The sequence below is a fragment of the Pongo pygmaeus genome, chromosome 3, assembly GCF_028885625.2.
Source record: "Pongo pygmaeus isolate AG05252 chromosome 3, NHGRI_mPonPyg2-v2.0_pri, whole genome shotgun sequence".
Taxonomy (NCBI): Eukaryota; Metazoa; Chordata; class Mammalia; order Primates; family Hominidae; genus Pongo; species Pongo pygmaeus.
The window spans coordinates 82,386,807-82,403,144 of record NC_072376.2 but is presented as its reverse complement, the minus strand read 5'-3'; the positions used below and the strand labels follow the sequence as shown (position 1 = coordinate 82,403,144).

At 33.6% G+C, this 16,338-nt stretch overlaps 1 protein-coding gene across 2 annotated transcripts; it reads right to left on the bottom strand.

Moving 5' to 3' along the window:
* Positions 1 to 1,134: 1,134 nt before the first annotated feature.
* Positions 1,135 to 11,135, bottom strand: FDCSP (follicular dendritic cell secreted protein). Of its 2 annotated transcripts, XM_063663724.1 has the most exons (6): positions 11,035 to 11,086; positions 9,720 to 9,756; positions 5,972 to 6,028; positions 4,138 to 4,170; positions 2,934 to 3,144; positions 1,135 to 2,065 (listed from the first exon to the last, which is right to left on the bottom strand). In XM_063663724.1, the coding sequence occupies exons 3-5, from the start codon at positions 6,026 to 6,028 to the stop codon at positions 2,977 to 2,979; spliced, it is 258 nt and encodes an 85-aa protein (XP_063519794.1). In that variant the 5' UTR covers positions 9,720 to 9,756; positions 11,035 to 11,086; the 3' UTR covers positions 1,135 to 2,065; positions 2,934 to 2,976. The 2 variants fall into 2 exon arrangements, with proteins under 2 accessions (XP_063519794.1, XP_063519793.1); XM_063663723.1 differs by lacking the exon at positions 9,720 to 9,756 and having other exon boundaries at positions 11,035 to 11,135.
* Between the last annotated feature and the right edge of the window lie 5,203 nt (positions 11,136 to 16,338).

The window sequence follows — 16,338 nt, the reverse complement described above, 5'->3', positions numbered from 1 at the left end:
AAAAAAAACAAAAAGAAAATAAAAGCAACAAGCAAAAATACCAATATGAGTGTAGAGCTTATCTAGTAAATATCTATTGAGCATCTAATTTGTGCCTGTTTCCCTGTCAGTAACCTATGTATCCATTAAAGTTCAACTCAAAGTCACCTGTGGGACCTTTCCTAATTTGTGTAGGCAGAGCTAGTTTCTCCTCTGCTTTAAAACAAAAAGCTCTGTAATTTTTTGGAGCATTTATTACATTTCTTGAAATTTTGTATATGTTTATCTCCCCTATCTAACCTGTAAGATCATTAAAGAGAATCTTTTTTCTTAATCACTAGTATTTAGTACAACAATATTTTCCCCAAATCGCCAGTATTTAGCAAAACAATTGACAAAAAATAAGTATAGTTATGCACTGTATAACAATGTTTTGGTCAACGCCTAACTATCTATGATGGTGATCTCATAAGATTATAATGGAGCTGAAAAACTCTTGTTGCCAGGGATGTCTTGATAATCCTGGCCGTGTGTAGGCCTAGGCTAATATGTATGTTTGTGTCTTGGTTTTAAACAAAAAAGTTTAAAAGTAAAAAAAGTATTTATATTTAACAGTAGAGAAAACTTATAGAATGAGGATATAAAGAATAAAGATGTTTTTATATCTTTTTTGTATCTTTATATTCCAAAGATATTTTTGTACCTTAATTCATTATTGAAGAAAGAAAAACATGTTTTCATAAATTTAGTGTAGCCTAAGTTTGCAGTATTTATAAGGTTCACAGTAGTGTATAGTAATGTCCTGGGCCTTCACATTTAATCACCACTCACTTACTGACTCACCCAGAGCAAATTCCAGGCCTAGAGGCCTATATAGGGTATAAGTACCCTATATAGTGGTACCATTTAAAAAAATCTTTTATACCACATTTTACTGTATTTTTCTGTATGTAAATACACAAAACTCCCTGTTGTTTTATAATTACAGTATTCAAGAATAATGCCCAAATTCACTGGGTGGGGGAAATAGTTGATTAATTTTAATAGAAACAAATCTAGTAGTTAAAAGTAAATGACAGAGTTGTTTTTTCTTCAGAAAGTTATTATGACATAAAATGAGGCAGATAAAATAAAAGCTCTAATCTGAGAGTTAAGGAGAGATGTCAAAGACTTTTAATGAAACAAAAAAGTGGGATAGATTAGATTAGATAGTAGATTAGTGGCACAGTAGATTACTTGCAGAGCTGACTCTTCCATCTTTCAGAGCAACCATTTGTCTTTGGCCCCTCTTCAGGGCTCTGATTGCCTTTGTTCTCTCTGCCCCTCTGTCTTATTTTCCCATGACTGCCTCTCCTGGGTCATGCAGTTGCCTCCAATCTATCAGCCGTAAGGTTAGGAAACAATGCCTATGAAATTAATTTACCAAATTATATTGATGACTGTTTGGTTTTCTTACTGTCTTTCCCATATTTTAATTGGGATCACTGACTTTAATACCAATAAATATTTAAATGTTTGAGGTACCTGTAATCCCTGAAAGTGACCAAGGCAGTCAGCCATTTCCCTACTCAAGTGCCAAGTGGCTCATTAGGCTGACTTTGATTTGTAGCCAGTTATGGATGAATGGTGGCAGAATTTCCATTATTGATGCTAAGGGTCTCAGCTATGAACAATTTAAACTTAAGATGAAGAAACATAATCTTTATTCAAAGAGAATTTTTCTAATTTCCTGATAATCAACTTATGGAGACAAAGGCAGTCATTCTGACCCACTGAAAGGCTTATTGTGCAAGTAGAATCTTGTTGGATGACTTTTGTCACATGCTGTAGGACAGTTTATTTTTATCACCACCTGCCACCTCTTCCTTCTTCAGGGGATTGCTGAAGATTGAAAACAAATTGAGTACTAATCATGGAATTTGTGGAAATTAAGAAACCAAGATCTTTGCTTTCGTGTTTATTAAAGAAGATCACTAAAGATATTGACTAGAGAATGCTGTGTGCTATTTCAATTACATTTGCTTTTCTTTTATTAACGGGAATTTTGATTCTTCAAGGAAGTGGCTCACATTTAATTTTAGGTGACCTGAAATAAATAACAGACATATGGTTATTAATTGCAATGGGTCATTTTCTTGGAAACATATACATTTTCTGCATTTTAATGACAACGATTGGCTTAAAAATATATCTAGTTCAAGGACTGGGAAACCATCTGCTCAAGATGTAGAAAGAAAGCAAAGGTCTTTAGTGGTAAGTGTTAGCTGAAATATTTTTTTCCTAGAACAGTCCTCTGGGTTCTAATTTAATCTTAGATAAGATTAAATTATCTATATTAAATTATAAATTATTATAGTAGATTAGATCTATAGTCTATAGTATAGGATATATTTCCTCAATTTATCTAGTAATTGACACACCATCCACTTTGTTTTTGGTGTGATGAAATGACAGGGGCCACTGTTATAGGTGAAGCATGAAGCCTTTAAAATTTTACTGTAATGTGACACTTGGAAGCTAAGTTTGGAGTTTTAGTATTAGAAAAATTGCATGTTTCTCTAAGGGCTAAGCTGGTCTACTTTAAACTCTAGGCCCATAACTTCATCTACTATGATCTGCATCTTGGTTACTCTGACTCAGTCCAAAATGCAGTTATTGGCAATAGTATAAAGAGTTACAAATACTTTGTAAACAATATTTTAATAACATAGAAATAGTTTCTGTTGCATCACAACCAAGGAGGGATTTGAAGTGCTGTGCTGGTTAGATCATGGAAGGGCACATGTGTATTTCTGAGTGGACACACGTGACAGTATCTACCAGAGAAAAACATTAAAACAAACAGAAACTTAAAGGAGCCAACTGGGGACATAGTTAACATTTTTTTTCCTTGAAATTATGGATTCCAATCTGCAAACTTAAAATAAACTATGATTGTAACTATGTGTACTTACCAGGTATTTCATCTTCAATTTTATCGTGACTTTTCCTTCTTGTTTACTTTTCGCTAGGAAGGGGAGTTTTAGGGGCAGATTCAGGTATTGGAATAGGAAAATTACGTCTAAACCATGGATATCTTGGAAATGGAATTGGTGGAAATGGGCGAAATGGATATGGGAAAGGGAACACAAAAACCCCTGAAGATAATTCATCACTGTCACTGATCTGTTGAAAGAAAGAAGTTAAAGGGTTTATTTTACTTTTTACAAAGAAGAGAAATAAAACAGCTTTGCTTTTTAAATAATGGGCCTTTATTTTTAGGAAGAGGCTTTAGAAGCTCTAAAATCCTTTATCCTTTCTGTGTGTACTATGGACAGGGAGTTTATTAATTTGCATCATTTAAAAATTATTTAGAGATACTCATGTTCCTATATCTTTCCAGTTAAAGGCAAATTTTTCTGGCAATCACTTCTTTACCTACAAGGCCAAGATGAATGTGGTGTTGCAGTACCATAAAATTTCTCCCTTTGCCTTCATGCAAGGTCTTTACCCAAACCACATGTAGGAAACAACTTCTCTCTTTAAGTATCTCAGTTCCTTCTTCCTGCTTTTGCTCTCAATTATCTGTCTGTATCTCTATTAATTTTTGTGTTCTAAACTCTCTGTTTGTAGTTTTTGCGATAAAATCATGCTTTCCAGATAATAGGATTTCCATAAATAAAAACAAATCTTTAAACAAGGCTTTCCCTCTTCAAATTTTATTTTCTTTTTATTAAACAATTTTAGTTAACTGTTTAGACCCAAATAATCCATGAGTGAATTTGCCACTGGGAGGATCGTCAAAGCTGGCCCACATCTCTTAACACTCAAGTTTCATTTTTTACTTTTTTTGAAATGAGATTCATAGAGCTATGGCAGAGTGGAGGTCTGAGTTATTAGGCTAGATAAATCTAGTAAAAAATATTGCAACCCAAATCATCACAGAGTGATTCGGATTTCAATCCAATTCTTACCGTGACATGAGATATGGAGATAATTTCCTTTCTATGAGCAGAGCTCAAATCCCTGAAGTCTAAACCTCTGTTGAGTGCTAATACCAAAAGCTCTTTATGAATCTCTCCACAGTTTGGGAGGTTTAGATAAATCAATATCTTTAACAATAGTTATGAATATTTCACATGTAAAACTTACATGTAAAAAAGAGAAAAAGTAACTTACGCTTCTTTTTTCTCGTTCCTGGTCTTGAGAGACCTAAAGATCAAATAGTGAAATTAATTAAACTCATGCTCATGAAAACATACAAATAAATATATACATATGCATGACAATCTATTACCTAATATTGTTTCATAATAACCATTTTTTAAAATACCCATAATTTGTCTAGAAATGTAGAAATGATTTTCCCAAAAAGTCTTAATATGTATTCTTAAATGGCTCAAATTCACCACTACACCAAAGATATGTGGAACTGAATTATGCACTGAACAGTATATAGTTTATAATATTTTCTGGACTGTATTGATATTATCTGTAATATTATCTGGACTGTAATGATAAAAGGGCAGGTGTTAGGTATTCTTACAGAATACAGCGTGTGTGTTAGGTATTCTTACAGAATACAGCGTATGTGTTAGGTATTCTTACAGAATACAGCATGTGAAGGAGAAAAAACCCTGAAGATTCATGAATCAAGACAAAATATACAGTCATGCATTGCCTAACAGCAGAGATAAGTTATGAGAAATGGCTAGTTCAGTGATTTCATCATGTGAACATCATAGAGTGTACTTACACAAACCTAGATGGTAGAGCCTACTACATACCTAGGCTAGAGAGTATGGTCTCTTACTCCTAGACTACAAAACTGTATGGCATATTACTATCCTGAATACTGCAAGCAGTTGTAATAGAGTGGTAAGTATTTGTGTATCTAAACATATCTAAGACATATCTAAACATAGAAAAGGTACAGTAAAAAATACAGTATAAAAGATGGAAAATGGTACACTTTATACCTATACGCTTGTATAGGTTACGTACCATCAATAAAACTTTCAAGACTGGAAGTTGCTCTGTGTGAGTTAGTAAGTGAGTTATTGTATATGAAGGCCTAGGACATTACTGTTTACTCCTGTGGACTTCGTAAACACTGTACACTTACACTATACTAACCTTATAAAAACATCTTTTTCTTCCCTTGGTAATAAATTAACCTTAGCTTACTATAACTATTTTACTTTAACTCTTTTGTAATAACACTTAGCTTAAAACAAACACATTTTACAGCTGTACAAAAATACTTTCACTCTTTGTATCCTTACTCTATATGCTTTTTCTTTTTTACTTTTAAACTATTTTGTTTAAAACTGAGACACAAACATATACATTAGCCTAGGCTTCCAGAGTGTCAGGGTCATCAATGTCACTGCTTTCCACCTCCCCATCTTTTCCTACTGGAAGGTCTTCAGGGGCAGTTAGACATGTGGAACTATCATCTCCTATGACAATAATGGTTTCTTATGGAATACCTCCTGAAGGACCTGTCTGAGGCTGTTTTACAGTTAATGTTAAAAAAATAGTAGAAGGGGTTAACTCTAAAATAATGATAAAGCATAGTATAATTAAAACACAAACCAGTAACATAGATGTTTACTATCGTATTATGAACTGTGCATAATTTTTTGTGCTCTATTCTTATATGACTGGCAGAGGGTAGGTTTGTTTACACCAGCATCATCTCAAACACATGAACATATGACTAATGCATGATGGCTACAATGTCATCAGGTTCATTATAATTTTTTTTTTTTTTTTTTTTTTTATAGAGACGGGATTGCTATGTTGCCCAGGCTGGTCTTGAACTTGTGGGCTCAAGTGATTCTCCTGCCTTGACCTCCCAAATTACAGGGAATACAGGCATAAGCCACTGCACTTGGTAGCTCTGTTATAATCTTTTGGGACTACCCTTGTGTATGTGGTTCCTGGTTGACATAAATATGCAGTACATGGCCATACATAAATATTTTGGAATGTATACATGGATACTTACTGGGAAACCAGCAGCCACTGCCAAGATGGCTGTGATCAGAAGGAGAACTTTCTTCATCTGCAAAATGGAGTAAATAAAAAATAAGAAGAACTTTCATTTTATTCATAAATATCCTAGAAGTCAGCTAAAAGACCATGAATTCAAAAGATCCAGTCAAAGTACGAATTATTTGACAAATAGCTCTTTGAGTTTGAGCAAGTCACTTACAATCTTAGGGAATCAATCTATTTGTTAATAAAGAACTTTTTAAAGGTCAAATCAAAAGAGCTTTGTAATTTCATAACTATATTACACCAATTGCTTTAAAAATAAACATCAACATATTATTTAAGAATACTAATTCCTATGTGACAAACCTACACATGTATCCCTGAACTTAAAATAAAAAATAAAAGAATAATACTTCTACATACTTGATAATCACAGAAAAATTTCTGGAAGAAGTAATGCATTGGTTTATACAGAGAATGTTAGTTTGGAAGTAAGCAGTTATTTAGTGATCTCAGAGAGTTTGACATTCCATATACTAATGTCCATGAAAGTAATGTAGGTGACAGATTTATTTGCACTGGTTCCAGGCAACCCCAAAAAATCCACGATGTGAAGAAGGATCTGTTTTCTTGCCTGCTAACACAAAATCCATCCTGCAGTCCATGGATCATACAGTAATTTTGACTTTCAAGTTTTATTATTTAATAAATAATAAAGGACTTTTCGAAAGCATTTTATTGTATTTTAATTTTCACTGTAGATTCCTTATCATATCACACACACTGTTAAAATGTATCAGTTACAATATCATTAATATTATATTTGAGAAAACTGAGCTAAATTAAAGATTTATTCAATAATTTTATAATGGAGTACACAATGAAACGTAGAACATTTGCATTTACATTTGCATTTGTCATTAATACAATAAACATGTGCATATTACTTGATTTCAAATAATAATGGGAAATCTTCCATATTGGATGGTATCATTAGGCATTAATCCTCTTCTCTGTCATGGTGTGAATGCAGTTTGTGCTAAAGAATATGTGGGGGGTTCTGGGAAAGGCAATCAAGTTGAAAATGGAGATTGGCTAGGGGACTTTACTTGAAATTTGCCTCATATTTGTTAATTTATTAGTTTATAAAGGTTTTCTTGATAACTGACTAAGTATGAGATGCTATTCTAGGTGTTGTGTATATACAGACACACCTCATTTTCTTGCACTTCATACATATCTTGTTTTTTACTAATTGAGTGGCAATTTGTGGCAAATCTGGCATCGAGCAAGTCTATCAGCACCATTTTTCCAACAGCACGTGCTCACTGCGTGTCTCTGTGTCATATTTTGGTAATCCTAGCAATATTTTAAAGTTTTCAGTATTATAAGATATTTTAATATCTATAAGACATTATAAAGATGTAATAAGATTTTATTATATCTTTTATGGTGATCTGTGATCAGTGGTCTTTGGTGGTGTTACTTTGATCTAATTATTTGGGGGTGTTATGGGAAAAATAGGTGGCAAACTTATTTGATAAATCTCGTGAATGTTTCGATTGCTCCACTCACTGGCCATGCCCCCAGTTATCTCTTCCTCTCCTCAGGCTTTTCTATTTCCTGAGAATATTAAATCTGGGCCAGTTAATAACCCTACAGTGCCCTCTAAGTGTTCTAGTGAAAGGAAGATTCGCATATCTCCTACTTTACATCAAAAAGGTAAAAACGATTTAGTGAAGAAGGAATGTCAAAAGCCAGGCTAAGCTGAAAGCTAGGATCTTGCAACAACTAGTTAGCCAAGTTGTGAATGCAAAGGAAAAGTTTTGAAGGAAATTAAAAGTGCTACTACAATGAACACAGGGATGACAAGAAAGCGAAAGAGTCTTATTCCCAATATGGAGAAAGTTTTAGTTGTCTGGATAGATCAAACCAGCCAGCACATTTTATTAAGCTGAAGCCTAATCTAGAAGAAGGCCCCTATGCTCTTTAATTATACAAAGATTGAGAGATGTGAAGAAACTGCGGAAGAAAAGTTGGAAGCTAGCAGAGATTGGCTATAACATAAAAGTGCAAGATAAAGCAGCAAGTGTTGATATAGAGGCTGCAGCGTTATCCAGAAAATCTAAGAACACTGATGAAGGTGTCTACAATAAATAATAGATTTTTATTGTGGATGAAACAGTCTTATTTTGGAGAAAGATGCCATCTAGAACTTTCATAGCTAAAGAGAAGAAAACAATGCCTGGCTTCAAAGCTTCAAAGGACAGGCTGACTCTTTTTAAGGGATATAGCTGGTTTCCTAAATTGAAGCCAATGCTCATTTATTATTTCGAAAATCGTAGTGCCCTTAAGAATTATATTAAATCTACTCTTCCTGTGCTCTATGGATGGAACAACAAAGCCTGGATGGCAGTACATCTAACACAGCATGGTTTACTAATATTTTCAGCTCACTTCCTAGGAAAAAATGTTTTTTTCAAAATATTGCCGTTCATTGAAAATGTACCTGAGCCCCCAAGAACTCTGAAGCAGATGTACAAAGACATGAATGTTGTTTTCATGCCTGCTAACACAACATCCATTCTGCAGCCTATGGATCAAAGAGTAAATTTGACTTTCAGGTTTCATTATTGAATAAATACATTTTGTAAGGCTATAGCTGGCACAGATAGTGATTTCTCTGATGGATCTGGGCAAAGTAAATTAAAAACCTTCTGTAAAATATTCACCACTCCAGATGCCATTAAGACCATTTGTGATTCATAGGAGGAGGCCAAAATATCAACATTACAAGAGTTTGGGAGAAGTTGATTCCAACTCTCGTGGATGACTTTGAGGGATTCAAGACTTCAGTGGAGGAAGTAACTTGCAGATGTGGTGGAAATAGCAAGAGAACTAGAATTAGAAGTGAAGCTCGAACATGTGACTTAATTGCTTCAATCTAATGGTAAAACTTGAATGAATGAAAAATTGCTTCTTATGGATGAGCAAAGAAACTGGTTTCTTGAGATGGAATCTACTCCTGGTGAAGATGCTGTGAATATTTTTCAAATGACAGTAAATGATTTAAAATACTACATAAACTTCATTGATAAAGCAGTGGCAGGGTTTGCAAGGGTTGAGTCCCATTTTGAAAGAAATACTGTGGGCAAAATGCTTCACATGCTCCAAAATGCTACAGCATCGCATGCTACAGAGAAATCTTTTGTGAAAGGAAGAGTCAATCCGTGTGTCAAACTTCATTGTTGACTTGTTTTAAGAAATTGCCACAGCCAGCTTAGCCTTCAGGAACCATCACCCTGATCATTCGGCAGCCATCAACATCAAGGCAAGACCCTCCACCAGCGAAAAGATTATGACTCAGTGAAGACTGAGATAATTGTTAGCATTTTTGAGCAATAAAGTATGTTTTAATTAAGATATGTATGTTGTTTTTCTAGACGTACTGCTATTACACTTTACATACAATGCTATAGTGTAATCATAACTTTTATGTACACTGGGAATCCAAGAAATTCATTTGACCTGACTAACTTTGATACTCATTCTATAGTGGTGGTCAAGAACTGAACCTGCGGTATCTCTCAAGTTTGCCTGTAATATCAGTTTGGAAAGTCCCTGATTTATGGATCTTTTAAGCTCACTGTTACATTGTTATAGGTAAATACATTACAAAGCTTTTTAAAGATTATTTAATTTAGTATTTTATATTGAGGAAAATGTCAATTTTTAATATCATTATCATTTTGAAGTACCTTTGAGATAGTGGAGATTTTGATGTTTCCTATATATCTATGAGACAAAAGAACACAGTGTAAAAAATGTAGCAAAGTTTTGATCTCTGCCTTTATTTTCTGATACTAATCAAAATTTGAATTCAAATTCAAAAAAGTACCAGATAATCTAATAATTTTGAGAAGACAGGAATGTAAAATTCCAGTCAAGTTCAGACTTCTACAGGCAGATTGTTAATGTAGGAAATCAAGAGTAAAAATTATACAAACACACACATGCATACACTCACACATACTCCTCACAGACACACACATACACGTACATAGTCCACTTTCTATGTGCAAAGCAACCATGCTGGGTGCTTTCAGGGATACAATGATAAAGCATAATTTCTTCCATTTGAGACTTCCACATGGAAGATGGATACAGATATTTCTGCAATGTAAAAAAAAAAAGCGTGATATATACCATATGTAGAAATTGCAAAATATTGTGAGTATTTAGAAGAAGAAAGAGGAAGGTTGGGAAAATAGTTTTGGAGAGAATAGAATTCAAGCAGGGCCTTTACAATATAATTTCTTTCAACTGGTTTCAAGAATTATTCAAAACTACATTAAGCAAATAAGTAAATAATCCACATTACAGACTCTTCCAGATCATATCTTAGAGTCAGGACATAGCATAATTACCAGCTATCTCCTTTTATTTTTGTACTTATCAAGTCATGATACCCATAGCAGTTTATTGCTGTGTGCTGTAGAATAAATGATTCTCCAGATAAATTAGATGCATCTTCCTAGATAATTAATTTTATTCAAGAGTTTATGGGAAAGACAAATGACTTTTATATTAAAATCAACATAAAATGTTATGGAATGGAATGTAAGTACTGCATATATTTTAAAGATAAAAGAGGAGGCCAAAGAAATTGGCACTTGCTCAGACTTTAGAGAATCTCTGGCGGTGCATGTTCCCTCTCTTTGCTGACCTGATGGCCACAAATTTAAAAATAAACCTGAGGCTCTGCTGTTTCACTCTGTTCGCACTCTCCCCCACCAGTGCTCCACTTCTAGAAAGATTCATTTATGGTCACTCTAAAATAAATATTTACTACAGCAGGGTGGTGATTTTAAAACAAGTTTTGCAAACAGAATACTAAAAATGATTTTCGAATTACTAAGTCTACAAATTCAAGCAACTGTTACAATTTAGTCTCAAATTGTAAAATAAAATTTTTATGATTTAAAGAAAAATATGTGGAGAGATGCTATGTATCTATATTTACAAAATAGGTATACAATCTTAATTTACAATGATATTTAAGACCTTTCTTACCTCAAACGTTTCAGTCAGTTCTTTCTCTCTGACGCTGTTATGAGAAATGGCAAGTGACTGGCCCTGGAATATTGTAGCTGTTTTATATACTCAAAGGAATAATGGAATGGAGAAATCTGTGGCTTAAAGCCGCTCCCCTAGGATCAGTTATTACTCATCAACTATCACAATATGTTGAAATTGGGGAATAACCAATGTTTAGTTTCCTGGAAACTACCAAATACCAAAATCTTTTGGGGTTTTTTCTCCAAATTTTGTGTCTTGTATATTTGAAGCTTATCACTTTACGTGTTGTTGCTCCATTGTCTACTCTCACAATTTTTTCCTTTACTTCCCACATTTAAAATACCTCCAAGCATTTTACTGGTATTGATTATAATCTATTGCAAAGCATATTTCATAGTGCTGGAATCTTAAAATAAAAAATCTAAAAATTGTTAAAGATGGGATTAAAATCTTTTGCATGATTCTTCTTTCAACTTCTTCATATTATTATCAGGATTAGAGCTTCATAGATGAGTGAATTGTATTTTTGGAGCACCACAGCATCTTGTTTACCTTATGGAACACTATACTCTGTTTCTCAACTAAAAATTCACTTACAACAGAAAGGGTATCATCATTAAGTGCGGGACCAGAAACTAGAACCCACAAAACATTCAAGAATTACCTTAAATATGCATGCATATTGTATATGCCTTTTTCAAGAGTCATAAAATTTGAGCTTTAACTCATTTGAGAGCTTTTAAGAATATTCTGTTATTGAGTTCAATTTCTACTTCAAAAGAGGTTATATAGTCCAGATTGTAGTAGTAGTGCATCAAAGTCCCTTTTCTTCTTTTTATTTTTTCTAGAAATCGGTTCTCAAGGCAACTCAGAAAAATAATAACAGGTAAGTTTTTTTGAGGACTTTAAGTGCTGAAGCACAAATTTAAATGCTTTATATATATAATATAATTAAATCCCCCAAACAACCACCTTAAGAGGAAAGTACTATGATCAACACCATCCCATTTTGAGACTGAGAAGCAGAGAATATTAGTAATCAGTTTGGGTATTACAACTAGCCTCTGGCAGATGTTGAATTGAGCACCAGCAATTTGGTTCTAAAACCCACATTTATAACTGGTGCCTTATACTGTCACTGTAACAGAAGTTTAGAAAAATCAGCACAAAGCCAGAGAAACATTAAACTACTTCCTTCACCTATAACTCAACGTTTAATCTTATCTCAATGATTTAAAGAAAACTGCCTGAATCAGAAACTTAATAATATATTAAACCTGGTATGTTATTGTATATCGGTTTCTATTTTGACCAATTTGGGGCTCATAGTACATTTCCCCAGGGATGGGGATGACAGGTTGTGTGTGTGTGTGTGTGTGTGTGTATTATCCATTTCCTTACCTAAAACCTGTCGTTCAATTTATTCTACTTCAATTTCTTTTATCTGAAATAGCTCTAACGGAAGTTGGCAATTGCCACTGAATTGTGAAAATCATAAATGATTTTCTGTCCTTGTGTTACTTCAATTCTTTTGACATTTAACTGTGACTATGCCCATCTAGAAATCTATTTTTCTCTTCCTTGGCTTCTGTAACCCAATTTTTCATGTTCTTTTTCTTTTAATAGAAACCGTAAGTCTTATTTTCTGATTCTTTTTATCTGATTTATTATACTTGACAATTTAACTTCTTAGTCTTCACTTTCTCTTATAATGTAATCTTCTGACTCCTTAAGCTATGCCTTCAGCTAAAACTCTTCTCTAATTACCCAGAATCTTGTATCCAACTGAATAAGCATCAAACCCAACCTATTCAAAACCTAGCTTACTATTTTTCCCTCTTAATATGCTCCTCACTTTTATTTAATCTTTCAGCTGATGATCATCAATCACTCAGTTAGCCAAGCAATCAATCTAAGATTCACCCTATTTTTTTCTTATGCTTTCTCTTCCTCATCAAATGGTCATTAACTTTTTCCTTCTTAAATGCTCTGGAATAAATATCTTCCATCTTTTTTGTCTTTTCCTTAGCTTAGTTTCTCATTCTCTCCTAGAGTGTTACAGTAGCCTCTTACATAGAGTCCCTGTCCCCAGTATTTTTGTCTTCAAGGTATCTTCCACAGCAATGCTATAATGATCCTTAATGTGGTTTTCAAAATTTTTAAAATAAAAGCCACAGTAAAAAATGCATTATATATCATAACTCAGTCTGTACACACACACACACACACACACACACACACACACACACAAAACTGAGACAAGGATTTAATAAAATAATTTTTACGTTGTTTACATGAGGAACATACTGAAATTTTCAATTTTTTTCATTTATGTTCTAATCTAGTTTTTTACGTGTCTTTCATTCTATTCTAATTTATACCTCTTAAATTCTAGTGACCCACAAAATTCATTTCTCAATGGAAAGAGAAGGATTTAAATAGTGGCAGAATACTAACAATCTAGAAAATGAAATGAAATGCTCAGTGTATTATTCTTACTCATTTGAAGGTTTAAATTTCTTAAAATAAAATATTGGGGAAAATTATTTTATTGAAACGTTTTCTTCCTCATTGGCTTCTAAGATTCATTAGGGCAAGGATGGTGCATTTTAAATTCTTAGGCGTTAGATACCTAGCATGATTGCCCTATAATAGGTCATTAATAAATATTTGTTGTTCAAAGAATATGCATTTGACTAGTTCCTAATATACTTGGAAAAACAAGAAGGAATTGTGTTTTGAGAGGAATAAGAAGATCAGAGAACTCCAATCTAGAAAAAGAAAGGCTAATTTGTATGAAAAATTGAAAGTTGTTATAATGGCGTTCACTGGACAACCGCCAATACTTTCTGTTGCTATTGTTTGTAATATAATTTTGCACCAATGGATAAAAATATGACTTAGTATGAAAATATTTATCCCAGAATTTTGTATGAAAGGCATTCTTTTTCAGTTACATAAAAAATAGTTACAGTTTTCAGAAATTAAGCCTGATCCTTATCCATGTGCAAACATGTAGGCAAATCATGAGACTCAGTTTTCATGCCTTGGTGTATAACTAAAGGTATTTTAAATATTTAGTTTAATATGTTGAATCAATAATATTAAATGTTGTGTCGTGCACATTGCAGATAGTAAATAATTGTTAGCTGAATTGAAGGAATATTCCTCTCTTAGCCATGTGTTTATCTTCTTAAGAAAATAAAAATTTCTAGTTTTTTAGGACAATCTCCCCTTACAGATTATTTTAAAAGTGAATTTGAGTAATTGAGGAAGAGAATAAACAGTTTTCATTGAACATTCTCTAGTTATTAGTTACACTTGAAATGACCTTTGTGGTTCATTTTCAAGGTGAAGCTGTCAACTCTGGATTTGTGGAAGGTTTGTATTATTTTCTTCAGAAAAGTACTTTGATAGGAAAATCCAACAAAAAGAAGCTATACATTTCTTATGTTGGTACGTCTTTCCGGTATAGAACTGGATTCTAGTGAGCACTTTTTGCTTTCTTTTTTTTTTTTATTTTTTTATTTTTTTATTTATTTTATTTTTTTATTTTTTATTTTTTTCTTTTATTATTATTATTATACTTTAGGTTTTATGGTACATGTGCGTAATATGCAGGTAAGTTACATATGTTTACATGTGCCATGCTGGTGCGCTGCACCCACCAACTCGTCATCTAGCATTAGGTATATCTCCCAATGCTGTCCCTCTCCCCTCCCCCCACCCCACAACAGTCCCCGAAGTGTGATGTTCCCCTTCCTGTGTCCATGTGTTCTCATTGTTCAATTCCCACCTATGAGTGAGAATATGCGGTGTTTGGTTTTTTGTTCTTGCGATAGTTTACTGAGAATGATGATTTCCAATTTCATCCATGTCCCTACAAAGGACATGAACTCATCATTTTTTATGGCTGCATAGTATTCCATGGTGTATATGTGCCACATTTTCTGCACTTTTTGCTTTCTTGATCTTTGGCTCCCATTTCTGTTGGCTCATAGGCAGTTCTGATGAAGCCAGGAGGTTGTTGCCTAAATCTGAGACTATCCTGTTACTAAAGTTCTAGCTACCATGAGGCAGTAGGAATAATGAAGTCAAGGATGGATAGCTCCAAGCTAAATGAGTTAGGAAGAACTGTAGATTTCACTGATGAGACTGTGTTTAGATATTTAAATCTTCCTCTTTATTAGTTGTAAGTGGACAAATCAGGCTTTCTGAGTTTCGATTTTCATCTGTAAAGGGAATTGTCTCTGGAATTGAGAATAAAATGAAATGAAACGTATAAAAGCACTAATCATGTGTCAGACATCATTAATGGTGGTTTCAGCAGCATCAGAGGCATTGGCTCAGGATATCCTTTAAGTGTAGCTTTGAGTAGATCGGACTTCTTGCTGCCACCCATTTTCAGGGGTCCTCAGATACTTAGGTTCCCTGGCTAATCTAAAAGTATATAAAAGCCACTTAAGTAGTAACTGGAATAAGATAGGGGATTAATATGTTAATTAAATCTGAATGTAAGTGGGAGAATTCTGAAACCAAGCAATATCAGATAGGAGTAATTATTCTTTCTAGTTGGCCATATGGTTATGTGACCTCCACACAACCTCCAAGTATTGTCTAACAAGCTGTAATCTTGGCTTAATTTATGCAGTAGAAGCTGGGGTTGCTTTCTTGTGTGAATCTTAATTCAATTGGCAAAATATAGAAAAGACTAACAATGTAAAAGTTACAGCTACAAAAATCCCCTCTGCAAATTCTTCAGCACACGATTGTCCTTAAAAGGCAAGGGCAATTGAAGGAACAGCAACCAGGATGTTTTACTGGAAAGAAAAGTTGTGAGTGGCTTCATAGGAAAGAGGTTGGACATGCCATATGAAAAAAGTCATAGGTTTATTTGGGGTATTTGGACAGAAGAAGTAAAAACTCATTTATCAAGGTATTAAATTACTCTATAAGAAAAACTTTTTAAAGAATGAAAACATTCATCTATGCATATATTCAAGGAGTGGATAGATGACCAGAGGCTGAATTACAACAGAGGGGATTTTTGTGTAGCCATTAGAATTTATTAAATGAACTCTCTGTAATTCCCCTTTCAACCATAATATTCTCAGACTGGGTGTTACAGGGATGAGAATTATCTACTGGAAGAGGTTAAGCAACTTACTAAATACAAAGGCACCACTATCATTAAAGGATTAGACATTAGTATTAGGGAAATGCCCACTATGGGAAGCCTTAGCAGTGGACTAACTATTACATCAATAAGAGAGCAGAAATATTTTATTTCACGTCTTT

Bases quoted from the DNA above. Each gene is read 5' to 3' on its own strand.
- FDCSP (XM_063663723.1), bottom strand. From the start codon at position 6,028: ATGAAGAAAGTTCTCCTTCTGATCACAGCCATCTTGGCAGTGGCTGCT. The intron at 4,171-5,971 runs GTAAGTATCCAT...TTTGATCTTTAG, and splicing joins CAGTGGCTGCTGGTTTCCCA to GTCTCTCAAGACCAGGAACG. The intron at 3,145-4,137 runs GTAAGTTACTTT...TTCTTTCAACAG, and splicing joins AGGAACGAGAAAAAAGAAGC to ATCAGTGACAGTGATGAATT.